At 38.3% G+C, this 27613-nt stretch overlaps 1 protein-coding gene across 4 annotated transcripts in view; it reads right to left on the bottom strand.

Moving 5' to 3' along the window:
* Positions 1–1062: 1062 nt before the first annotated feature.
* HIPK3 (homeodomain interacting protein kinase 3) overlaps positions 1063–27613 on the bottom strand; it is a 66963-nt gene continuing 40412 nt past the window's right edge. For all 4 annotated transcript variants that reach the window (XM_085063043.1, XM_085063045.1, XM_085063046.1 and 1 more), the window contains exons 3-16: positions 21974–22097; positions 18831–18950; positions 17022–17108; positions 16009–16193; positions 15081–15240; positions 14564–14687; positions 12189–12310; positions 11907–12031; positions 11638–11799; positions 10452–10748; positions 9473–9613; positions 7138–7373; positions 6728–6855; positions 1063–5092 (exon numbers count right to left, since the gene is read on the bottom strand). In XM_085063043.1, the coding sequence (XP_084919169.1) occupies positions 4613–5092; positions 6728–6855; positions 7138–7373; positions 9473–9613; positions 10452–10748; positions 11638–11799; positions 11907–12031; positions 12189–12310; positions 14564–14687; positions 15081–15240; positions 16009–16193; positions 17022–17108; positions 18831–18950; positions 21974–22097 (2491 nt within the window). In that variant the 3' untranslated portion in view covers positions 1063–4612. The remainder of the gene's footprint in view (positions 5093–6727; positions 6856–7137; positions 7374–9472; positions 9614–10451; positions 10749–11637; positions 11800–11906; positions 12032–12188; positions 12311–14563; positions 14688–15080; positions 15241–16008; positions 16194–17021; positions 17109–18830; positions 18951–21973; positions 22098–27613) is intronic.

Genomic DNA, 27613 nt, shown 5'->3' with positions numbered 1-27613 from the left:
CACAGGATGGGAAGGAGCACAGGGGACAGCTGGACATCATTACTAACAGAAAGCAAGAACAGAAAGGACTTCACAGGCAGAATATTCCCTTCAAAAGACTCAGGCTGCCTTTCCTTGTTTGCTAGGCATTGCCAGCAGGGAGAGGGTGAAGCACACCAAGGGAGTGGCTATGCTATTTGCTATGGGAAAAAGTGGGATCTAGATACCAACATCCATTTAAAAGTCAACAACACACGAGGATAGCTGGAAAGAAGGGAAAGGAAGCTTTCAAAGCAACAGGTGTCGGTAGAATTTGGACAGCTGTGTTTACACACCACCTGAGGGACAGAGCTGCAGGAAAAGCCTTGCAGACACAGTGACCAACTGCATTGAAGAGTGAGGGTTGTGACAGATTGGTATCAGCAGCACCTTGTATTCAGCAAATTAAAGCTTTCTCTCAATTCTGAAATATTTTGGTATAAAAAATACACTGCGCTGTCATTTCAGTCCTTTACACTTCATTTCTGACTGCACCTTAAACGTGACAGTAGGCACAGAAACCCCCCTCCCCACAAGCACATGTGCCCACATGTAGCTTCCAAACCACCAGATTTCAGCAAGCACTGCAACCCCACGGCACAGTGAGCACATTTGGCTGGCAACAGCATTGCCAAATGTGCCTTCCATGAACGTCTGGTCCATACCAGGTGGCCATCTGGAGCCACTGACCATGTGGGGCCATCTGTAGCAGCAGGAGCACCTTCCTGCTAGCCAAGCAGCAGTTGCCACCAGCTTGGCACAAACCTCAGCAGCAGCGAGGTGTCTGCTGGTATCTGGGCCAGATGACCTTCCTCTAAGGTTGTAAAAGTGGGACATCCAGAACAAAGAGCCTTCAAGGTGGGGCTACACTAAAGACAGCCTCACAAGACCCTCTGAAGCAGGACTTGAAAGCTTATAAAATTTAAAATTTCAGAAAGAAGCTCAGTCAAATGATTACATCACAATTTTAGAGCCCTCCCACTGAATTTTCATCATCTTTGCCTTCATGTAACACAGCAAAAAAAAAAAAGCCACCAAAAGTCATCTGCTGCAATATATATTTTAATTCAAAGTGAATCTTGACAGTAATACACCATAAATTCTTATTTTGACACTCACCAAAATAGTCACCTGGAAAACCCGCTTTTTGTGACAAAGTACAGAAGGCTTGGTCACATTTAAATCACTGAGAACTAGAAAGAAATACTATCGCAAACTGTAAGAGACATTACATCCATAAAAAATTTTCCCAGTCCTCAATATTGTAATATTGCACAGTGCAATTGCTACATGGCGAACTAGTGTAGCAGAGAAATCCAAAGCAAAAAAAAGCCACAAGTCTACAAATTGTTAAACAGTAACAGTTCAACCTCATTAATCAAGTCTCTATCACTGGGTGTTTCTAGAACAAGTCTTCCTACAGCTTGCAGTGTGATTTAACTTTTACTTAACACAAACCACGTTAATTAGCAGTAAAAACAGAAAAATTTAAAAATTAAAACAAAAAAAAAAGAGTTAATACAGTAGCATATTTGACCAATAAAACACCCTGAAGTTAAAAACCGAACACAAGAAATTCATATAAAACCTTGCAAATTAAAGTAATATGCAGATATGCAATTCCAAAGTCATGCAGTGTTTTATTTAAAAAAGGCATTAAAACGGTATCACGTAAAAATGCTTCTCAGAGGATGACTTTTTTCACAGAAAAGGCCCTCACCCTGAAAGCTTTTTTTTTCTGCAGATGGGCCCCAGACACTTGCAGTGACAAGTGACAAGAGTCCATTCTCTCAGAGTATATTGCGGGGAGGAAGGGGGGAAGTCACCGGGTATATTGAATTTAAGCTGTGGCAGAATCCCAAATATTTCATTCTTTGAAATGCAGACATTTCTAAGGTTACAATACATAGAAAGAGCAGCAGATCTAATTTGGGGCACATTTACAGCAATCTTTTCCTGAAGAGGACAGGATACTGTGGTGATATACAGAGAACCGTGTTAATTTAACAAGCACGTCAGCTCCAAACCTTAAGCACAGCAAAAAGAAAGTACAGAAAATACATCAGACCCATGATGATCCCCGTGGCCCCAGGAAAGAAAGAAATGCAGTATTTTTTTTATTTGTTACCACGATACAAAATTGATGTGCTCTGTTTGCATTGGTGGCTCTTGGTGTGTCCATTGCCTGCAATGGAGTGAGCACCAAAAAAAGGGTGGATTCCCAGCACAAGGCAGTGAACAGAAAACTGTCTGCTGGACCATACAGCACAAGCTTGAAGTGGTAAGGTGGACATCCAATTTGACTCCCTATGTTTAGGCTTTACATATGTGTTGATAAGATTTCAAATTCATCAGGATATTCCTAGTTGCTAATGTATAACTTTATATACACACACACTTGTACAAAATGCATAGAGTTGATTACTACAAACATTGAAACTTTTGGGAAAAGTTAGGTTTCTTAATTTTCAGTGTGATTAAAAATGTACTGCTGGTATTTTTTTAAATGATCTAATACTGTTGTATTTTAGTTATTACTTAAAAAATAAATCAAATGTAGGCACATTTATTTCATTCAGACATTCATTAAATAAAACACTGCTTGTGTTAGTGGAGTAAAGAAAAAGATTACCAGTTATTAGCTTATTGACAGAGTTAAACTCAAATGCTTTGCACTCTTATTCCAGTCAACATTGCAAGGATTGTATTCCAGATTTTGTTTTAAAAAAAGTTAAGTCAAGCCTGCAAGATGCAGCTCCTTAAGTGTCTACATAATGCCAATATGAAAACATAAAAAAATTAAGTTACATTAATACATCCACTTATATGCAGTGATGAGCTCAAAGTTAATGGAGATAAAATACTGATGCAAATAACACACCCCAAAAAAACATATGCAATCATCTTCCATCATTTACAGTATAGTAGTTACGACACTTCAAACATGAAAACAAAATAAAAATTTAAAAAAAAAGAAACAAAACCAAACCCAAAACCCAGCTTCTATTTCATGTAATTAGACTTGTACAGAAATTTGAAGGCTAAGAAAGAACTAGTTAATCACCTAATTTCACAGCTATCTGAAGTGGCAATCATTATATAGCAGCTTATCTATGATACATTCAAGATAAATGATACAATTTATTACTTGCCCATAAGCTAAAACACAGCCTCAGCTTAATACCTTCCGTAAATCCCATCTCTACACTACAGTATACTTGAGGTCTATGAAAAAGTAGCTACCTTTTATAGGAAATGGATGATTAAGTCTTTGGTGCTGCAAAAGCAACTTCATTTGAACAAAACAAAAAAAACGAAAAGACACATTTCCTAAGGGAAAAAAAAAAAAAAGCAAAAAGCATGTAATTTACGTCCCTGACGGAATGTATTAAATAAGCAAACACCCACAACAGGCTAAAACAAATACTATCATGTAAAAAGACTAAAATCTCTCCCATGCATAAATGAAAGATTGCACACAAAGAACTCACATCTTTTTCAAGCTTCAATAGTAAATATTCTGCTACTAGTTATTAAATACTGCATGGTTTGCTCAAGCTAAGATGAAACCACATCATGGATCAATGAGCACTTGGCTTCTCCTTTCATTAGCTAGTCAGTCATGCCTACCTCACCTCTAAACATTTTATTATATCCAATTAGACAAACACTTTTAAAATAAACTACTTAGGTTGTATTGCAGTTCCATTTACCAGTATGAAATACTGTCTTGTGTGTTACTATTCAATAACTACTGAATCAACTTTCCTTAAGCACTACTAAAGTCCTGTCTTGAAGCTAGATCATTCTGGGGGGGTAAAAAAAAAGACAGCAAAATTCAGCTATAGCAAAACATGCTGCCTTCTCAATAAGGAAAATACACCCAATACTAAAATCATACCACACAAAACCCAAAATGAGCATTACGCTATCAAAAAATCAGCAGATCTGAAGTTTTAAGTGCTGCAGTCCTCAACATTTATATATAAGTAATAACATTAACAACCTCAAATATTTAAGGCACTATGTGTGGGAACAGTTTACAATGCAGCTGAGATTATTAGGACAACAACATTTAAGAGCAATGTTTAGGCCTTTTCTTTGCCCATGCAAAAGACACATGCAATGTGAAGAACAACAGCTCAACTTTTAGATAAGTGACTCAACATTTAAACACCAAGATACGCAATACAAACAAGTTACTTCTACACTGTACTGCTGACACATGTGCATCTGTTGCTCTAGTTCTGTACACTGAATGGCTTCCCAAATGTAGACGTGTCTTGCACTAGTTAGAAGGCAATTTTATAAAAAATAGCAGGAGCAAAACCAGATTTCTGCTCCCATAAGTCACCTGTCTAAAGTTACTATATAAGAAGATAACATGACCAAAGACAAGTTATACCAAATGTGCAAAACACATTAAAAGTGAGTTTTTTTAAAGCTCAGAGTTGTTTAAATTGCACCCAAGTCTACATGATTCAAAAAAATAATTTTCCTGTTGTGCCATGGCTAATATTTAATAAATACCATGTTTCTTCTCAAACCAAACTCGTGTATCATTGAGCTTCCTCAATATACCGTGTCTGAGTTCTCACATGAACGGATACTGGCTGAGCTTTGTGGGACTCAGCGGAAATCCCGTGTAAGCGGCGGGCGACGCCGCGATGTACGAGTGGGGCGGGAAAAGGGGTTTGTACTGAGTCTGATGGATGGTGGGGGAAGGCAGGAGGCGGGGGTTGATGCCAACTGGGACTTGGTGCACTATCCCGCTGGGGTGAGTCAGGCTGTAGGTCGGGTGCTGTAACAAAGGTCTCGAGGTACACGGCGAGGCGAGGAGGTGGGCGACGGGCGCGGCGGTGCTGAGGGGCGCCGACGACGCGTACGGGAGGATGGCGGGCTGCCCTCCCAGGTGGGAGCTCCCCGAGAGGTGAGCGTGCACCGTGCCGTGGTTGGGGCTCCCCTGGGGCAGGGAGAAAGCGTGGCCAGCCACGGTGGCCGGGATGAAAGCCTGCTGCCTCCGCGGGGCGTAGTTCCCGTTCCACTCCTGCGGCGCCGAGCCCAAGTGCTGAACCTGTGCGCACAGAAACGGGCAGGGCTTAGCGATGCCGAGCACAGAGAGAGTGGGAAAAATGGAGTAATGCACTAAAACTAGTCAAACTAAAATCAGGAGGAATATAGAGACCGGAATAATTAAATGCTTCAACGGAACCAAAAAAAAAAAAATGTATTAGCTATTTAGGTAGCAGCGCAGACAGGAAATCTGACAATAAGAGATGGAAAACAGAACACAAGTTATTTTTAATGCTCTTGCAAAGAAAAAAACAAGGATAAAATGCCATGCTGGGCTGTTTTAACAGAAATACCATGTATCACATGAGCAAGGTGCTTATTCCACTCTACTCAGCACTGGCTTGGCATCAATTGGAAGTGCTGCATTCAGTTTGGGCACCATAATGAGGCACAAAGAGGACAAATAGGAGAGAAATTTTAGAGGAGAGCAGAAAAAATAATAAACGGATTGAAAAATATCTGAGACAACTAGGCAAACAGAAGTCTAGGGCTATGATCACAGGAAGATGGGGCAATCATTAACAATTACAAAGAGAAAAGACTAAAAATCAATTACTCCCATTAAACGATGCGGACTTCAAACTACATAGGGCATCTACCAAAGAAGGAAGGATCAGCATAAATTTTTGTAATGAAAATAACATTCTACACTTTCTGCCAAGAGGCTGAGGAGCTGCAGACATTGACGAGATTAAAAATTAATACCATGCTGATCATATTAAGGTTTCCTTAGAATTAATTAAACCAATCCTTTTGCATAATCATGCAGAAGGGGAGACTCTGTCACCCACCCAAATGTTTCTTTCAATCTAAACTATTCAAGTCATTATTGCTAAATCCTCTTATCTACACATAGCATGCTTTCATTTAGTATTTAACTTACAATATTCACAGTTTCTCTGCAAGACTTACACTAACAGGTACTGCTCTCACATTAATGTACCTCCAGCTATCTAACCAAAAGTTCAATGCAGCTACAGCTTGAAGTTAATTAATTAAAATGGGCTTAAGCTTGATGTCGTGTCAACTTCAGTTCGCAGCCACAGCAGACACATTTACTGTGTTGTTGGGCAATGATAAAAGTAACTTTTAAATTAGTTTTGGGTATCTTCTCACATAGGATGGAACTACAATCACAACCCCATCTCCACTCCAGCTTCACTACCTGGCAAAAGGTAAGAAATAGTTGGGTTTGCTAAGATCTATCTCATCTCTGGCTACTCAAACTAAAAGCATTTTCATGCACACTACTGACAGAACAACACTGAGATACAGCTGCAGATTTTAACTGCACACTGAGTATTTTAGCATTTGGATGTAGGAAAAATAAATGCTAACAAATTTTTCTTTTTGTCTTATGCTTTTATATTGTGTAAGCATTGACAATTTTGCCAGTGTGGCTTTTCTATTATTTTTTAAAACAGAGTCAGCTGTTTTAAGAAAATGACCCAAAATGAAAGATACTTGTAACTTGCCCAGAAATTGCAATCCATTTTTCAAGACTTGAACACTTATTTAATCAAGCTGCTGAAAACCTGCAGCTGCCATTGACAGCAACATAAACTGTGAGCATTCAGTTGGGAACTCAACTTCTCCAACTTCAAGTTTGGAGCTTGTTAGATGTGAGTGCACATACCTGACTGAAGTTTCCATGTTGCAGATGGAATGCTGATGTCAGTTTCTGCTGACGGTTTCCTACAACAGAAGACTGGTTTATTCTTCCCAGGACAGACCGACCCTTTTTCAGTGGCTGGCAGGTAGCATCTTCCAAGACAGAAATAAACAATGTTATGCTTTTGTTGTCACTATTCTCTTCTGGCAAAAGGTAGACAAGGTTTCATTTGCTTAAGCAGGCAGGAAGAAATAATAATGCAATACACTAATTAAAGTCTAACCCTAACACCATTTAGAAGTGGTTACTATGGGTTAGCAGTTGTATGAGTAGGTCAAAATCTTCATATATATATATAAATGTGTTGAATAAATACTGAAACTTCTATTCTTATCTACTGGCACAGACAGAAAAAAACACCCGAGCTAACTTACCTGTATTCACCATCTGTTCCTCAAGATGTAAACTGTTTTCAAGTCTCATTGGTGGTACCACTACTGTGCAAACAGTTGATTTGGTTTCAGGGTTAACTGAGGCTCTTGCTTCCTTATTTTTGTTGTTATTGTCTACAAAGCCATTTTCCACAAAGGGGCTGTCATGTCCTGAGGAGTCTGAGCTTGGGGAACCATCCACTGTGTCACATCCACTTTCCTGTTCGTCATCTGACATACTGTCAAAAAATAAAAGTGTTGCAATGAAACAAAGATATTTTCATGACAGAAACATATTTTCTTAAATTAACACATAAAATTTATGGAAGTGAAATTACTCAAAGGTGGATAAAAAAGATACATTGTAATCATATAAGCACATACATTCAAACTCATCCTACCAATAAATTGCAAGGCTCAGAGAAAGGAGATAATTTTTTTATATTACAAACTGATGGAACACATGCTTAACTTAAAGCATACAAGAAACAGCAGTGAATTCACTAATGCCTAAACATATGGTCAATTCCCTTAGTGATTTTACAGCTCATGTAACATGTGCTTACTGCATAGTTTAAAATAGGACAATATAAATAAAACCATTTATAACAATTAATTCTTTTGTGAGAAGTACTTTGAGACTATGAGGGCCAACACAAAAGCCTGAAGATTTAGCCAACAGAACCAGGTAATTCTGAGTAGATTTTTAAGTAACCAATAATGATGCTGTGACAATTATTGAGCAATTAATTGTGCTTCTATATTATTAACTTGTGATTCAAGTTACTATTTATATGACTTAACGTAAGTCAAATGCTACTGAAACCAGAATCCAACACATTCCTCCACTAGTGGAATAAATTTGAATTTCAAAGGGAATTAAATTACAGGTCAGTCTCTGGCAATTCAAAGAAAATACCATAAAATCAAGCAGGTCTTTATAAAAATTTATCTGAAGTTTTGGATGATTTTATATTGAACAATATCAAAGTACTAACAGTATTAACTACCAGCCAGTAAGACCACCTGATGCCTGCCAGTATAAGACACATCTTGTTATCTAAATATTTACTAAAATTTAATTATTGGAATGAAAATCCTTCAATTGCTTCTAGTTATTTCTTCTTTTACAATCAGATATGACAAAAGCTTTAAAAACAGGACCAGGGAAATATACCTGGATTAGTCCCTCTATTTAACTTAGGAAACTTTCTATTTAATATCTTCAAAATGATAGAAACGTCAGGAATTTGTCTGGGATTATCTTCTACATCGTGTCACCCCACAAAATGAAAAATCTATCCATGTGCTGCATTACTAGCCTCTTGTTGCTGGATCTAGCAGTTGTGCCTGCAGAATGAGCTGGACATGTTTAGGAACCTAACAGAAAACTAATCCCCCAAAAAATCTGTGTGATGGATTAATCCTGGACAGTGCAGAGAACAACAACCCACTACACCTTTCAGTGCATTCAGAGACCAGCACTGCAGAGGTTTGTTCACCACAGATGTCAGGCTTTGCAGAATTTCAAATGGGTATCAGAGCTGTCCACGCACAAGCTGTTTTTTCAATTCTTCTTTTAACACCCCCTTTTTTTCTTGAGCCAAGAGGATTGTGTTTATATAAGGGTTTATATACAGTAATTATCCATTAAAAGCATCCTTAATTCAGGCTGTCCAAAATTTAAAACACATAAAACTGCCTGTACAGACTTGGAGTTCCACCTCCTTGTCAATACATGCTGTGATAGAGTCTTTAATTATTTTAAACAAACTTTTTTCATTAGAACCCTAACTAGAATTCAGTTTGCACAATGAAACTGCTGAAGGCTCAAGCTAGACAAGAGGCAGTGAAAATAGAAACATTTAAAAGCTGTTCATATGAACAGTATTCACCTAAGTGAGACTTACTTTTGGTAGAAGAAAAAAGGCATCAATGTCATTAAAGATTACAAGATATACAACGAGAGAACCAGAGGCTGCAAAAATTAAAAAATATGTGGTAACCAAATCTGTCACATCCTACTTTTAACTCATTCAATTCTGCAGTTCCAGAAGATTTTTATTCTAAAGGAAGTTGCACGCAGCATGTTTATATTTGCTGTGTAAACACCATTCATTCAGTATTCTGAAAGCTTCCAGTGCAGCAAGACAGATCTGTTAGGAATGATAACAGAGCAGTTTACACTGTGGAACTGTAGGCCAGTAAATTAATTTTTAAATAGATCATTTACCCTCACCAGATGGCAACATAACAAAACTTGTGCATTTTTTAGCATAAACCGGGTCTGCTGTATAGTGGGATGTTTCTTTTTACTGAAAGGAGCCTGACTTGTTACCTGTTGGATCTTTTGCAAGGAGAGGGACTCGACTGCTCCGAGGAGCTGGTGCTGAGCGTGCTGTCGGGGCTGCTGAGGGAGCACACGCGGTCAATGTTCAGGGTGTTCTGGCAGGCTTCACACTCAAGGCTCCCTTTACACCTGCACACAAAAACACAGTCAGCAAACACACCATCTCTCACCCACCACTCATTTAGGTCCAACTATGGAATAAAAAAGAGTCCAATTTTAGAAAAGGCCCCTTACATGTAAATTAATATCCAATCCCTTGCTTCTTTTACATCCAAAACAGATTTTAAACCTTTCCAGTGTTCTTTTAAACAAGCATTTTTTGAAACCTACTAAACAAATAATATTTTTACTGAATCAATACTAAAACAAGTAGATTAAAATGTTTTACTGCAGCAGTTCAGAGCCTTGAAACTTTTTGACAAAGCTTAGATTTAAAACAAGTTCCTTGAGTTCCGAATCATTACAAGTAAGGATGAAGTCAAGTAAATATTAAATTTTTAAGCCTTGTATGCTTCTCTGATGGCTCTTGAAAGAAAATTCCTCTGGGAGACCATAACCACCATCTGCTTTTATACCCAAAGGTTCACCTTTTCACACTGTTACAGAAGTATTTTCTATGTATATGTATGAAATAGTATCTACTCAATACTACTGCTAGAATGGTAACATTGAGCATACACAGCAAGATTGGTCTTCAACAAATAAATAGGGTATAAAAATCCTAAAAATATTATGGTTTGAAAAGGTGTAGCACACACAGATTAATGAGGCAGACTTTTGACAGCGTTGCTCCTTTCAAATAATAAAGTGCTACAGAGTTAAGAGTGCTACAGAGGAAGTTAACTCTTGAAATTTGCTTAGAAGCTCATTGTTTGTCCTTTTCTAGCTCAGCTTCATTGGCTGCAGCAGCTGTGCTAAGACAGCTGTCGCTAAGTAAAGCTGAACAAAAAGAAAGGCTGCTCCTCACTCCCTCAGTGAGTGTGTCTGTGCCACGTCGTCCTCGTCGGTGTCACTGCTGATGGTGATGACGCTGACGGCGGGGCTGGGGGAGCTGGCCAGGAACAGAGCCTGGCGTGGGGTGCTGGGCACAGAGGGATCAGGGGCCAGCCTGACCGAGGCCTCACAACAGCCACTCTCCTGTCCTTCAGAGTTCAGATTGTCCTGTGCTTCTATACAGCTGATTCTCTTGACAGCCTTCAGGTTGAGTATCTTTGGAGAGATAAAGGCTGAAGTTTGGATGTTGGTGTTTTGTAACATGTTGCTCCTGTGAAGGAAACACATCATTTGGCGTTTAGCGAATCTCTGCCAAGAGACCTGGAAACTGGACTGTTTTCAACAGCCCAATGTAGGCTTAACCACCAAATTTCCAAAGAAAAACACAGAACAGTAAACACAGGCAAAAATACTTGGCATGGATGGCTTCAGGCATTAACAAGAAAGATAAAAAGTATGTAATATCTAAAACAACACTGAATACAGTATACTGAAAATTCCACTTTCTTATAAAGGAAAAAAGAAATGAAAATCCCATTTGGGTGAAAAACAAGCACAAAAAATCCAGCCAGACTTCCTGCAAAGATTCTCCTTGAAAACAAAAGCTGGTAGCCTTCAGATAAACTCCTTGCTTAATACAGGACTGCTGACACTGCCCATGTAACCCATACTTTCCCCCTTTATGGAGCATCCCACACCATTGCCAGTACTTTGCATGGCAGTGGGGCCTATTTTCTTCAGCAAGCAGCTGAAGAATTTTTGGCTACCAATGAAAGACGACTGCAAGGCACACTGCAACCTTGTTATACAGTTTCTCTTTATTTTCAATTGCCTAAGCCAAATATATTCGTCTCTCATGCCAATTTAGGAATATCACATTGGATCTACCTGAATATACTCTTATACCTGCCCAAAGCCTGTAAGAACAACCCTCCACCATGGCAGGCACATACTAATCAAAAGGAATTAAAACCTCTTACTGTCACAAGTATTTTTCCATCTAGTCTACTACCAAAATAACATTGAAAACCTAAGGCAGAAAGGACACATTTTCCCAAAAGACTGTCTAGGAGCAATTGTCTCCACTTTTACAGGTTGTTCCCTTGCCCACAAAACAGCAACAACAGGTACCCTATCTTTGTTAGAAACATTCTACCAACCTGTTCTGGCAGAGTTTGTTCCTCTTGGTAGCTGCAGGCTGAGGCCAGACAACGTGTGCAATGCCCACACTAATTGGCTGAGGGGCAGACAGGGTTATCTGATGTGTTAGAAGAGGCTGTGGTAGCACTGAGCTGTAGTGGGTGCCCTGGGTAATCATCTTCCTGAGGGAAAGGAAAGGCGGGTTTATATTGCAAGTCATTTGCACCAGCACCCATGGTCCTAGTTAAAGCCCAGCCCTGAGGTGCTGCACAGAAGCAGGTGGACTCACCCCCAGTCTCCAAGCCTCTGTGGGCCAGCCACAGGATCAGAGGCCAGAGATGTGGCTGGAGCTGCCACTGGCGCTACCTGCTGCCATGCAGGAACCAGGATCTGCTGGGTCTGATTCGACCACGTCTGTTGGGAAGCACAGAAGTTTTTACAGCACAAGCAATTCACTGAAATTACCCTCGCTGCTCGTAGTTCAGTGCAGACCAGAGATGAACTGCAACAGAACTCTACATTTAAAAACATTTACTAACTAAGTAAGGGTTTTGCTTTAAATTAAGCCAACCTGAGAAAGGATTCCTGCTCGAATCTGTAGTGGCTGAATTGCGTGGGCTTGGGTCACCAGTGGAACTGCATTATCCACCCTCAGGGAGAAACTGGCAGGTTTGCTGTGGTTTGTAGGAATTCCTATCAGGGAAAAAAAACATACCCAAGCATTAGGCAAACAGCAGTCTTGCATGTATTTTCTGAGCAAACAAAAACATTGAGGACAATTTTTAAATATTTCACAATTTTTTTCATGTGTTTGACATAATTCCATAATTTAGATTTTCAAGCCAAACAAATTAACACCTAAAAGATTTTTGTGCCATAACTTATCTACACAAATATTTGAGCTGTAATTTCCAGAAAGAATTGCCAATAGCTACTAGTTGGAAACAGACTACTAGAAAGTGGAATGACTTTGGCAGAAAGTTCTGCAGAGGTAAGCATTTACTCTTTATCACAAACTACATTAAAAGAATTTGAAAGGAAGCAGACAGAAGTAAGCAGAACTGAATTTCAAAGCTTCTCAGAATGAACTCCTACACATCTCATGCTCTGTGTTTCCAGCAGGCTGAAACCAATTCCTCTCAGCTTTTATAGCTGGCAATGCCACATGTATAATGTTCCTCTTTGCTACCATCTCTTTTGTGGGAAACAATGTAAAATTTTCTGTGTATCTCATCAAATATTTGCACAGAATCCATAATACTATTCCTCCCTTCATCAAAATATTACAAGACCATGACACAAAAAAGATGCATCTCATGCCCTGTATAGATTTCACTATTGTCACAGAAAACTAACACACATATAGCAATGCTGCAATGTTTACTACAATAACTTTTTTTTCTTACATAATAATGTCAAACCATAATGAAAGAGGATTTGTTCTTAACAGACATTGCAACAGAACATCCATGCTTAAAGAAAATACTGGCTAGGAAAAGATATCTTTGGTCTCATCCTCTGACTGCCTTTCACGCTTTGTGCTTTAGTCAAAGATTAAGAATGGATGTTCACAGGTCACTACTAAAGAATTACTACACTAAAGTTCATAAGTGTTTTGGTTAAGTTTTTTTTAATCTTTACAGTACAGGATGAAAGAACATTTTCATCTGATGTAATTCTCTCACACAATACTAAGTTGTAACCACATACTTCAAAGCTTTTAATTTTGAAATGCAGTTGACTGATATTTTTCCCCACAGCCATCTAGAAGAGCAACATCCTAGCTCTGACAGAAGTAGAGAGTTTTAGCACTTCAGATATTCCACAGAGGAGCCAAGCTGGGAAACTTTGAAGCAGTGCCAGATACCATTAATATCCCCTTTTCATCTGTGCCAGCAACTCATCACCTATGTGATGAAAACAATATATCCCCTTCACTTCAGCTGTAGCAGAATTTAAATTTGGAAAGTTATCATCATATTAAGAATACAGTACACAGATCACAGATAAAGTGTCTGCCTGTACTGTTTCCTTTTCTATAAATCACTTTGTTCATCTGAGAATAATGAAAACAATAGGGTTTTTTATTTATGGAGTATGTCATTGTGCAAAGAATATATACAAATTCAAATAATTAACTGCTCAGAAGAAAATCTGTATGAAGCAGCTTTACACAACACTGCCTGGTGAATACTCAGACCTTTCCCTGAGTTTCTGGAATGCAAGGTAAATGCAGCTGCCACAAATAACATTATTGATAAAGTCTGCTGTACCTGTCTTTATCTACAGAGATTAAGACTTCCTGGGATTTAAGTTTAGGTTGAAGATTTTTGGTTTGTTTCTTTTCAGAGTGAATCCTGTGTGATTTCTTTAAAATGTAGAGGGAGAACTAAGGTCATTCTTAAATAAAACTGCTTCCTATAAACTCCACAAGTTCAAGATTTGATCTCAGTATGAAGCTGAACATCACCAAGACAAATACATTACATCTTTGGAACCAAGCAAATTATCAAGCCAAGTTAATAAGCTAACAATATAAACTACCTCCCCATTTCCATAAACGTCTGTTACTATAAGACACTGATATTCCCTTCATCTTTCCTGTTTCCCCTAAAACTTTATTTCAGAACATCTTCCTTTCTTGCTTCACCTCCCATATTTTGTTCCTCTATTTTATCCCAGATATACATTTATATGTGTATATGTGGTATATGAAGATGGGCCCTGGATTGCTTAAATCAGTTTCTGCAGATGATTATTTGCTGTTTCTTTCAGAAAGATGCAATGTATCTGCATCTGACTCACATGCTGATTTTTAATGATGTAATTAAGTTGTTTTAAATATAAACTTTAAGTGGATACAATGGAAAACTTAAATATTGCTAACAGACAGGCATGCAGTAACACTCATATTTTAGGAACTTTAATAATTACAGATAAATATACCTTGAATAGCTGGAGGACATATAATCAGTGCTTGTTGGAAAACATCACTGCAACCAAACTGAGCAGTTCCTGCCTGCAGTGGTATCCCTTGGTGCAAAACTGAGTGGGCAGATGCAGTTAATGCCTATGGGAACAGATTCAACACAGGTAATGTTATTAGAATTGTGAATCTACATCTCTCACACACCTGGTCCCACCACTTTATGCAGTAACAACTTATAAAAATCAAGATTTCAAATCCATTTTACATGAAGCCATCACATTTGGCCACTGGAGGGCACCAGAATACAGCACTGGCAATCCCAGCTTGCAACTTAATTTGAAACATATTCTGAATTATTTGTTTAAGAAAACCTTAGGAAAAAATGAGAGTAAAAGACAGAAGATTTTGCCACTTAACAGATGTAATTTTTTCAATGATTAAATTAATTAGAATAGTGCATTAATTGAACTTGCAGTTTAAAAAAAAATAAATTAAAAACATAAAAAAGAGAAAAATACAAACCACTGTTTTTACCTGACTTCTTACTGGACCAATTTTGGTAAAGCTTGCAGTCAGGTTGGCTGCACTGCCTGAGGCAACTGATCTCATAAGTGATGTTTTATTGCGATTGCTTAAGTCATACAGGTTTGATCGGCATTTGCAAATATCCATGATATGAAAGCAGGACTTCACTCTGTCAAAACCAGAAAATAAGTTGCTTTAATCACCATTTCACGCTGTAAAATGTAAAACACAATTCCCCAAAACAAGGGGGAAAAAATCAGTTCAAAGCCCACACTTCCCAGTTCCACAGAATGGCATTCACAGGTAGGAAAACAGAAACACTGCTGTTACTATGGTCACGTCAAGCCCTCTATAATGCATGTTTTAAATTCCAGAAAAATACTGCTATTTCCTTCTCCTTCCATCTCACACCATTTTCTAGCAGCTGTGTACAAAAGGAAGGATAGCAAACTAAATGGATGGAAAGCTTGCTCTTTCAGTTAAACGCTTGGACTTTAGGAAATCCACAGTGAAATGCACCACTCCAGAACTGAAAGAAAACTTTCAATATATTCCACATTAATTACTACATGACAGGAAGTATCCAAGATGTTAACCTCAAGAGGAAATGCCTACCCTAGCCCTCAATGACTGATAGGAACTAGGGCTCCTCATACTTCCAAATATCAAGCCCAAGTTTCTGCAGTGTTGGAATTAGAACAGTCACGTATAAAAACAACTTAGAAATCTACTGCTCTAACTGTTACTTTCAGAGAAAAACTACAGTTATTTTATCAGTTTCCTTGACCCAGTAGATGTTTCTAATATTGTAAGCACTTGAAAGAATTCTCTAAGACATTGCAAAAATGATGAAGGATTTTTTTTTCTCTCTGATAGCAGAAGAAACAACACTATTATACAAATGAATTGCAACAACAGAGATTTCTATGTTACATACTGGTTGCTATGAGGAAAATCGAGGAGGTGCTTCATGGTAACAAAAGAATGGTTCAGGGTCTCAGCTGGAGTGATTCTTAAATCAGCATCAATAAGCAACATTTTCTTCAACAGACTGACAAATTCCCTCCTATCTGCCTTCTCTGCCAACAGGTCACTTCCTTCCAAATCCATCACCATGTTCACCTGGCATTCAACAAATAGATAGAAGACATGCACATTAGTTTAACTCTTTCTGGTATTGCTTTCTGCTATAAAATACTAATATTCAGCATTTTTATCACATGGGGTATGGTGAATTTGTCTTATCCCAAAACAGTTGGTTTGGAATTGGTGACTTTTTTTAAGCACACACACTACTCCCTCCTTGCATCCTCCCCAGTTAAAAACTGCTGAAGGCTTTATTCCAGTCTGGGACCTGGAGTTTAGTTTAAGAAGTTGGAATAAGGATTTTTATATGGTTTAACTCAAACCACAGAACTAATCTTCAAAAAACAATTTCAAGCATGTATTAATGGCAACCTTGCAACAATATTTGATCCTTTTTTCAGGATATGAAAGCCAACAAAAATTGCCTTTTCTTATTGACCAGAGAGGTATAAAGCTGAATAAAAGCGAGGAAACTATGCTGAGAATTATATTGTTAAGATAACAGAATTATACTGCAAATCATACAGTTAACAGAGCAAGTTCCATATGCATTCTTTGTTTATTCTTTGCCACAATGGCAGAAGAGAAAGCAGAAGAGAAAGTATCGCTTTTACATAATAAAATTAAAAGGCTCCCCCACCACAAGGACAAGTACCAAGTAATGGAAAAGGAAGATCTTTATTAAAAGCTCAAAGGGCTGACACAGCCAGGCATTTTCCTCAGAGCATTAAAAAAGAATGAATATGACTGATACAATGAAATAATATTCTAAAAGGCATTTCTTTCAAAACCAGGACAATGTTTTAAAATCACCATTCATTCCCACACATTCCTTTTGCAGAGGAAGGAGGCTTTAATACTCACGTGCACTATATCATCCAAACTGTTGAAAATATACTTTCTGGCCTCTTTAGACTTCATACCTGTTTCTGCCTCGTGTTCTTCCAATGTCTCAAAAAAAGAAAAGGAAAGCTGAGTTTAGACTCTGTCAGTAAATGTCACCTATAACTATGAAGTAACTTTACATATTTATTGACCAAAAAAACTTTTTTTTTCTTTTTTCAAATTATTAGTATTTTAGTTGTATATTTGTATGCTGCTTTGCTGGCTGCTTTCATTCTCTAAATCGAAAGATAAAAACTACTATATTTTATGTCTGACAAATCACAGTACTGGATTATACCAGACAGTTTGTGAATCATGCAGAAAGTGCTGAAAGCCTAGCAAAGAGCTATTTAATGAAGCTCCCTCTTGTGCTTATATTTTTATATATCACAGCTTTTCTATTACTGTATTTTACCAATTTTTTCAAACTCAGACCTTAAACCCCAAAGTGAAGCAACATCATATCACTGTAAAAGAAATAAACCAAAAACCAGGCAGTGTCCTTTCAGCTTATTTTCTCTTTCCTTTTTTTACTTTTACACTTTTATTTCTCCACATACACAACAGCTAGTGTAAATATTTTAAATATTTAAGTATGCAACAAATTACTAAATCCTAGAGAATTAATTATTTTTGAGCGGGTATAGTACTTTCTGCTACAATTTTCCTCCTTCAACACAGACAGCATCAGTAGGCTGGTGCTACAAGAGGCAAGAGGGGACTTCAGGGAAAAAATTTGGAGCATACAGATTACAGAAAAGTTTCCAAAATGAACTTTGACAAAAACTGCAAGTAATGACCAATGGTCCACAGCAAAACTCCTAATTAACCTCTGCAAGGTACCTAAGAGCTCCTGAAACTGGGGAGGGCTGCTTGCTCCAAGAACTCACTCAGGCTCTCCGACAGGGAGAAGCCAGATGTAAAGTGTCACCTAAAGACCAAGTGCTTGAGAAAGCAGAGGATGGGATTAAGCAGGCTGGTGTAACTGGAGAAATCTTACATAACCCCAGCGCAGCCCCAGCCCAGCGCCGCCGGGGATTTACCAACTTGCTGGGGGCACTTACGCAACTCGTGCTGGGAGCTCGGCAGCTGCTGGGTGCTGCAGAAATCTCCTGTCAACTGTAACTGCTTCCTGAGAACTCTGTCAACTCAGGCAAGTTGGGTCGTGAAGCAATACAATTTAAAAAAAAAAGTAAATTATTTGCATAGGAAGCAAAAGCTTTGTTTATAGCCAGAGTGCAATAATGTTGCTTAGAGAGAAGCAAGGTGTGCAGAACACAAAAGTACATTTTGTTTTAACTTTGTTTGCACTCACTGTACTGCAGCTTTCAGCCAACAAAGACTGTTTCAGCAGGAGATCTAAAATAAATGAGATGGACACAGCCATGATATTTCTTCATCTCCCTTCTCTCCTAGGAACTTCTGATTCTGAAGCCAGTTCTGGACAAATTTTGACAGAGCAATGTGGGCCTCAGAGACAAATTCCTTACATGAAGTGAAAAGCAGTAACCAAGCAAGGAAGAAAACAAAACAAACCCACTCATTTAGTACTCTCTGGAGATACAAGGCTTAATTTGAATTCCCCACCTGGCAGCCATGCAGTGACCGCAGCACAGCCTGGCAGCTGCACCTTGGGGAACAGAAAAAATGGAAGGGATACAGAGCAGGAGCTGGTAAAAACCACAGGAGATGCACCAGGGAGATAACAGCATTGTAGCAAATCTTGGCCTCTCCGGTTTCTCTGCCCATAAAATAAAATGCTGTTTTCTACCACATTCTACTGTTTACCTTTAATCTCCAACTAGAATATGGTGCATCTGTTTCTCTACAGAAAAATCTTGCAGTTTTCGTTCCCATGCTTAACAACTGCTCTCCTGGCAAACCTTGAGTCTGTGAAATGTAGCGAATCTGAGGAAAAAAAACAGAACAGGGTAAATAATTTACCTACTGTTTTCAAAGCCTGACCCCCACAAAGTTAAAAACTTGTAATGTCATTTAAAAATTACAAAATGAACCACGCTCAGAGCATGGCAGTTTGACAGCTACATCTTACATAGGGGAGAAACCTAACACTGAGCACTTGGCACTGCTCTCTCCATCTCCCAGAGAAAGCCATACATAAACAAACCTCTCAAGTGACCTATATAAGCAAGCTTTTTAGGTTGGGTCACAAAAATGAGGAGCTGGGGAGAGTGGCTGTCATTACCTCCTCGACCCACTCAAATCCTAAATGTAATTTTTTAATTCTAAACAGAAAAATCAGTAGAAGGGGTTCATTTGCTTAAAGAACTTTGATGATTTTTTTTTGCATGTTCTCATTATGTAACTTAATAAAAATCCTTCCCATTTGCTGTTTCCAGTGTAGCAGTCTTTCACACATCTGACACACCTGCATTTCAAGGCAACATTCCATGTGGAAAGGGAGTGCCTGTACAACTAGGCAGCAAGAGATAGTGTTTTTGTTCAAGAAAATCTGCTACTGAGTGTGATGGGAATGGAGTAGCTTCATGCCTGAAAGAAACTTTGCAATGAAATGATCAAGAGGCATTTATTTTAAAAGATGATTTACTAAGCATTTTGCACTACCTATCATAGTTGATGAGCAGTGTATTACCTAGAATAGTTAAGTTTCAAGGCCTCAACAGAAATCTGTTGAAACAGGATGTGTTTTAACTACTGTGCATGCAATGTTAGCTCACCATACTACAGAGGAGTTATCCCAGAAGCAGCATTGCTTTAAAAATTAAAAACCACCGTGGAGTTGGAACAATAATTGGCAATAACTGAAAACTAAGTTTGTTGCACGTTGGGATGGAGAGAGTATGGATTCCAGCAGCCAGGGCTGTACCTCTGAAAGGCTGGGTCCCACACCACAGAGGGACTTGCTGGGGTGAGCCAACCCCTGGAGAAGGAGGAGCAGCCAGGGAATAAGAGAGAAGAAAGGGAAAAATCAAAAGGAGAGAGTGGTCAAATAGACCAAATCAGAAACTGAGAGATGAGAAAATGAAGTCAATGAAAGAGAGAGGACCTCGGAGCTAGGAGCACCTGAGAGGAATAAAACTAATGGGTAGTAGAGAGGAAAGCTGCATGTGAGGTTTCTGCTGGAAAGTAAGTGACAGACCCAAGTGGGGAGGAACTAAATACAATGCTGCCAACTTTTGGTATTTAATATCCTCCATAATTCCCTACCTCAGGAAACAAAGAGAATCCCTGACCAGAAGTATTTCTAGATCATTTATAACATCCTTATAAAACAGTTCTAAAAAGTAGAGGGGAAAAGAGTGCATTAATTGAAAAATTCTGCAGTTAAGCACCTGTGCCTGTTTTTAATGAGTATTAAAGCTCAGAAGACAGGGCTATTTTCCACTGAGAAGTACAGCTGTTACTGGTTCTAACCACACATGAATATAAGAACTAAGAGCTCCCTTTCAAAAGCCAATGTGTTGGTTGCCACATACCAGGGGGACAGGGGGGAAATGCTGCACAAAGCCCTCGCCTGTTAGCTTACTCAGTGACACACACCATGTAGCAGGAGGAAAGGAATTCCCTTGGAAGTTATCTCCTACTCCTGTGGTACTCATGTATACTGAGAAAAACCCTGAACCAAATTTCTCCAAAGTTTTGCAGATCTGCTGGAGCACAATTACAAGCCTGGCTAAAGTAAGGCAACTCCTGCTGGTGCAGAGGAGTTTGCAGTCCCTCTTCTACCACAACTTTTCCAACATGAAGATCATGCAAGTTGCCAGATGAGTTATTAACTGAGGCTTCCAGCAAACTTGAATGATATCTAACAGGTAAATAAATTTGCCAAGTTCTTGGAAATTCTTGAGACAGCATTGTAGATTCTTTCCAAAAAAGAAATGCCTTCACTTTATCCTTAAAAAGAACAGTGAATTATATGGGTTGTTAGATGTTTCCTCTTTTATTTTCCATTTTATCAGCAACAGTCTGCAAAAATGTCTTCTAAATGCATCAAAGCATGAACCCACATTCCACTCATAGCCCACTTTCCATGCATGAAACATTGCATTTTGTGTAAATTAAGGAAACTGAAGTATGAAATATTACCAAACATCAACACAAAATTAATATATCCCCTGAAAATGGTTTTAACAAACCAATTTTTAGAAAAGTTAACTGCCACTGAACTCAATGATGAATCAAAGATGTAGAACTTAGCAAACTCCTCCTGGGGTTTTCAAGAGATTGCTTCACTGGCAAAGTTCAAAACCAGGTGGGGATAGTCGGGATGCTGATTATATTCCTTCCAAATTCCACATTATTTTTTAAGCGTTTAAAATAGAAAACATTCTACATCTTTCATTAGAACCAATGTGGGGGTTTACTAAGTTCATTCACTAATGCTGATGGCGTCAGTAGCTGAAAACTCCAACGAAGCAAAGGTAAAGCTTCAACAGCTTCAAGCTTTACCACTGCGTATCTACAGTATTATAGTGGCAGTTCATTCTCATTCCTCGTGAAGTACAGGCTCTCAAATCTTTGAGCTTTGTTGGGTTTCCAGAAAGCATCAGAAAGTATTCAGAACACAATTAATCCTGACATCTGAATAGACATTCCAGAGTCAGCCCTGTTCATGGCAAATGAAAGAGATCATAATGCAGTGATGGTAGCTGCAAACTTTGGTTTCCATCAGAAAAAGCAGCTTCAATACCAACATCTGTTTTGTAAGACAGAGAGAGGAGGACAAATGGAAATTTAATTCATAAAAAGCAGCACAATATACAGCCTGGTTCAGAAAAAGGATTTATGTTTCTAGGACAATCAATAAGACTAAATTAAAGGCATTGAACAGACTTGAAGGAATGCAACATAACAGGGGATATTTTTAGCATTCAAAATTCTGGATTTAACGATCTGAAATTCTTAAGTTGCAGAAAGTGCACATATGCTTGTGAAATTTATTCTACTACCTGGTCATATTCCAGTGCTCCTGGGTACAGTGGCCATCCAAGAAACAGCTCTGCAATCACACACCCTAACGACCACATGTCTATGGCTTCACAAAACGGCAATCCCAGTATGATCTCTGGTGCTCTGCAAATTAAACATGGTTACTGAATTTTTTTCCTTGGGGAAGAAAGGTAATTCAACAATCCAACATAACAAATAAAAAAAAAACCCACAAAACAAAAGCTGGTTTTTTATAATTATTTCAATAAAATCATAGCATCAGAAACCACGTTTTTCTTTATCTAGGTAACTTGTGGTAATTAATATTTTGCAGCTCCAAGATGGTTTTTCCTACAAGTATTAGTTTGCTATATACATGAAAATAACTAATATGCCTGAAAAACAGAGTGCCCCGGATTGAAAACTTTTGCCTTTCCTCCAGTATGCCTCAAATGATTTGTTCACTCAATGTCATGTCTGTAACTACATTCTAAACACAACAGTTTTTTATTTAAAAAATAAAAAAGTTTCATCTGAAAATCCACTTGCACACTTCTCAACTGTACAGTACAGTTAAAGCTATTTAAAATATCAATTTAATCACATAACTGCAAATCCCTTAATGTACTCAAATCAGCTCAATGTGATCAATTTTTAAATCACTTAAATGAAAACACTGCACTTGCTAAACAGAGCAGGTGTTATTTTTCACCTAAAACAAATGTGAATTATTTAACCAACACCATCTGAATTTATGTCTGCACTCAAGAACCAGAAAAATTGGTATTGACACAGCTGCTAAAGGGGCTTTTAACATTTCTGTTCATGTGGAATTGAACTTAAGTATTTCACAAATATCCATTTTCATTGTATTTGTTCTTTTAAAACCTTCCCTCCCAGCTCATTCAAGCTATTAACAAAAAGAAAAAGAATTAACTTATATCTGCATTCTAACACAGAAAGATGCCTAGAGATGTAAAGTATTATTTAAAGCATCACACTGTAAAGAGATCTACTGTTAGAGCAGCCAATCTGCTGTTAGCTTTGCTTGCCACAGAACAGTAGGAAGGTGGTTAAAACTAAGAGGATAATTCCCATTGCAGCTGGGCAGAACTGGAACATTCAACTGACCAGGAAATATGTGATTTCTCACCTGCGTAAAAGCTCACAAATCTTATGCTTCAGCACATCCTGGCGTAATCTATTGACATTCCACACACAAAACCGACTCTGATCATAGTAAATACCTACATATCTCATTCTCCTCTGACATTTACCTTTAGCAAAATATTTTTTAAATTACTGACATGTACTGGATTGGGAACAAATTCCTATTTTTGTGCTACATTGGGACAGAGAAGCTATTTTGTCGCTACACAGCAGACCAAGAGCTGAAGCATCTCCATCTCTTTTCACAAGGGGTAGTTGGCAGAAGCTGCACACAGACACACTCCAAGCTCCAAGGATGCTTGTTCACCACCAGGGAAAGGATTCCCAATGCTCTGCCCCATCTCTGACCAGTGAAGCCATTCAGGCTTCTGCTACAGGGAAAATCCAACACTTTCCATGGATAAGAAAATCTACAGGACAGGATATTCTGTTAAATAATTATGTACTTTCCATTCCTGCTAGCACTTCAGTTCTTCCCATCCTTGCCACAAACCATTTTGGATGTGGTTATATGAAGGCTAAATCTTGTCATGCTGGCAGTGAAACTGGAGAGGCTCAGTTTTCCACAGCCTCCAAAGATTTGATTACAACAAACTTCTGGGGATCAAACATACATATTTTTGTAATGCAGGATCGTGACACTGCAGTGAGTTTTAGCTAGTTTCATTATCCCAGAAATCAATTCAATATCTCTGGATGCCACAAGACAGAAATAGCAGCAAGAAACGTCTGCCTTTCCTCGCTGGCCGGGTGCCAGTCTGCCTATGGTTGTTACAGATCTCTGTTAAAATACACTTCCTTCTGTTGTATTATGTTACAGCCCTGAATAGTTAATGAATATACACACAGCCTATGGATATAGGGGCTTTAACAAATGCTCCTGCTAAAATAAGCTCTGTAAAACCTCTTACATTTACTCAATGGTTAATATGTGTGCCATACAAAAATAGCCACAGTCCGTCGGTCTGTCGGGCGTCTCTTTGGAGAGACAGGAGTGCAAAGAAAAGAAGGATAAGGGTGGATACAATGCCAAAAAAAAAGAAAAAGAAGAAAAAGGAAAACTTGCTGTATTTCAAAATACAGTGATCTGTTAGTTTTTCCCAGAGAAAAGCACTAATAAATAAGTCTAAGGAAAAGGGACGTATTCCAGGAGAGGCAAAGTGCTCCTCACTTGCCAACACCAGACCTACCATCCAGAAAGGAAGAGGAAACAAAAGTGCTCCTGAGCAGAGCTACCTGTGCCATACCACAGTACAGTGAATAAAATACATTTCCAGGCTAGCTTGGAGTGAGGGAGATGAAGAGCTGCTGCTCTTTCAGGACCAATGTCTCCCACCATGTTTCCTGTTATTCCTTAAAATGGAGGATTTTCTCACAGCAAACAAAGGTGCAGGAGAACTGTAACTGAGTTTGATTATGTGTGGAGTGGTCTTAACCAGCTCAAAAATTTTTGTTAATGGAAAGCTTGTTAATGTCATGCTCAAAGGGACGTTCTCCTGTTTCTCCTTCTTTTAAACCTCCTGTTAAAATCTGTCTGGAGAGCTGGGGAGAAAAGTATTAAAGTGGAGAGAATCATTCTTTAACTTTTATTTTAAGGATGATCTATACCTCTTTTGTACAAGGAATATTTTCACATGCAACTCTAAAGGAAGGTATTCCCTTTCCTAACTACAACCATGGACATTAGAGTGGTAGGAACTCCCGATGTCCCAACAGTCACTTTAACATCAGACCACTCAAAAAACAGTATAACTTAGTACTTCTCTCAAAACAGCACCACACACACTCCTGCTTGATTTTTACTGCAGATCACAAGATGTTCAGAAACTACCAGTCTCCACCTTAATAATGCACCTGTTATCCCATACCAAGACATCAACAAGGAGAACACCAGAATTTTCTAAATTCTCAAAGACACCAAATCTTACTTAAATTCAAAGCAAGATTTTAGAGAGAAAGCATCTATTTCCTTCTTATCAGTGTAACTTAAATATTAATTAAAAATATTATCATAAAACAGCATAGCTTAGACTTCACAATTAGAAGTACCTAAAAAGATGAAGACACAAATGAACAGTTGCTTTAGCTGCTTGTTTGGATAGTCACATTTCTATTTATTACATCACAGACCATAAATACATATACTATCCTATCAATTTTTGTATGCTTATGAGGAAAGAAATCACATAATTTCTTCCATTAACTTGCTCAAAGACCCAAACATCTCACAAAATAGTTTATCTGAAGCCTGTTAGCCAGCTTGGAATGAAGCAACAAAATAAACAAACTTTAAGAAAAATGAAATAGTTCCTTGATGGAGAATTAAAACAAACAAAAAAAAACCCAAAAAAACCCCAAAAACAAACTCCAAGCAAAAACTTTAAAAAAAAAAAATCAAAACTGTAGCATAGTAATAGAAAATTTCTTCCAGCCCTTACACTGGGGGAACAAAGAATGAAGAGCAAGAATTAAGAATTACCCATTCTAAAAAAAAAGTCATAACAAAATCTCTAAGAAGTCAAACCATTTCATATGATCATTACCTAGAAATCGTTGGTTAGAAATCCAATTTAGAACAGAAGTTCCATGAAAAAGCTAAAACCCAACAGCCAACACACATAATAACTGAAGAACAGCACAAAACAATAAGAACAGCAGCTTCCCAGAACTGCTACTTTTATGAAAAATTCAGTTGAACGCAGGAATAACTTCTCAAATATGTTCTCACAGAAGGTCCTGTAACACAGTCACACTACACAAACCCCCTCAGAGATCAAGGAAATGAGACTAAAGACTGAGCAATCTTTATTTCTGTTTTTCTTCTGGCAGTGTGAGAGGGTCAATGTATTGACTGTTGATCACACCATGGGTTTATTCACTGACTGTGGTTAGCACAGGTTTTTCTCATGAGAAATTTTCTTGTGTTTTATAAATAAAGATAAAGTTTGGATGTTGTTGGAACAGTGTTCCAGAACTTGGGCAGTGCAGGCCTGGCCAATCAGGCCTGGGGGAAGGCTTCTGACTGACCAATCTGGGTGACTTTTGAGAACTCTATATATGTGATGAAATCAAAACAATAAAGGTCATTCCTTCTTGCCACTGAGAACTAGTGCCTTCATTACTCTGCTAGCTGCTCAACAGTGACAACTGACCACCTGCTGCTCTCCAGGAGAGTGAAGAGTACAGAAACAGCCTTCCTCCCCTCGGCTCTCCCACTCCTTCCAACACAGCTGTGTGATTTCTTTCCAAGACCACCACTTTTACCCACAACCCATCCCAACTTCCATGTTTTAAGGTAATGGTGCTGTATGAGAAACATGGAGCTATTCCATTCCACAGGTGCTATCGCCTCCTCCAAAGATGCTGGGCATCAGGAATGCTGGCAAATCCTTGGCAATGTTAACTCTTCATTACATATTTTGCAGAAAAATTCTTTCCAAAAAGGCATATAATCCTTATCATGCCATTTCAACTTTGCAATATCAAAACATACTGAATAATAATTTTAATACTGGTTCTCCATAAATTTTGGGTTCTATATGTTCATGTAGTTGAAGGTAAATGGAGACAATGCTCCTAATATGAGCGTGTTACACAAAATGTATGCTCTCCTCATACAAACCAAAGTTTACTACCTCTATTTACCACTGTTCATGGTGACAATGCCTAATAATAATCTGCTCTGGACACAACACAATGTCACCATTATAAGAAATGCAAGGAAGTCATCAAAAGGGTGGGATGTTTATATACTTTATTAATGACCTGGTGAAAGTCATGGTATAGAGAACTCATGTAAATGAATCCAATTTGCAAGAGTTAAACCAGATTACCAGCCTAAGAATACCTCTTTCCTCCTACTACCATCACGAGCATAATGCAAGCATATCCTTTCTGAAAGAAAAAAACAGACATGGGTTGTGAGATGTATAATTCTTCTCCTGAAGAGAGGAGGTCTAAGAGAAGGATCACATGCAGTGAAAAAGTTAACGAGAGATGGCAGTGGGCATTCTGATGAGTATTCTCATGTACAATTCATTCTCTTCAACTACCAATCCTTGCCATCTACATGGAGGAATGTAAACCTTTCTTCAAGATCTGCAAGAACATAGGAAAGATTCTTGACCAGAGGGATCAAAATCAAGGTGGCAATACCCAGAAAAATCTCCCAGGCAAGTACACTTGAATAATCCGAAGGATGAAATGGGAAGGAACCATGTAATGATAAAACCTGTGAATGATGAAGGATATAAAGATCAGTTGGCACTATGGTGGATTCATTATGGTCTTCAGAAGGAATTTTAAATATGTAATTAGATCAACATAACAGGAAGTAGAGCATACACGGTGTATAGTAAACCACAGCAGATATTAATGTACTATATTCATTAATTAATTACCCATAAGAATTTATGTTATAAATTAACCAACTTTTCAATGAAAAATCCAGACAACTTTACAGATTACTCAAGAAAAATATTTTACAATTG

The sequence above is a fragment of the Lichenostomus cassidix genome, chromosome 5 (assembly GCF_008360975.1).
Source record: "Lichenostomus cassidix isolate B80296 chromosome 5, HeHo_3.0, whole genome shotgun sequence".
In the NCBI taxonomy this organism is placed as follows: Eukaryota; Metazoa; Chordata; class Aves; order Passeriformes; family Meliphagidae; genus Lichenostomus; species Lichenostomus cassidix.
Note: the sequence above shows the minus strand (reverse complement) of the source record. Positions and strands in the feature narration are given on the sequence as shown.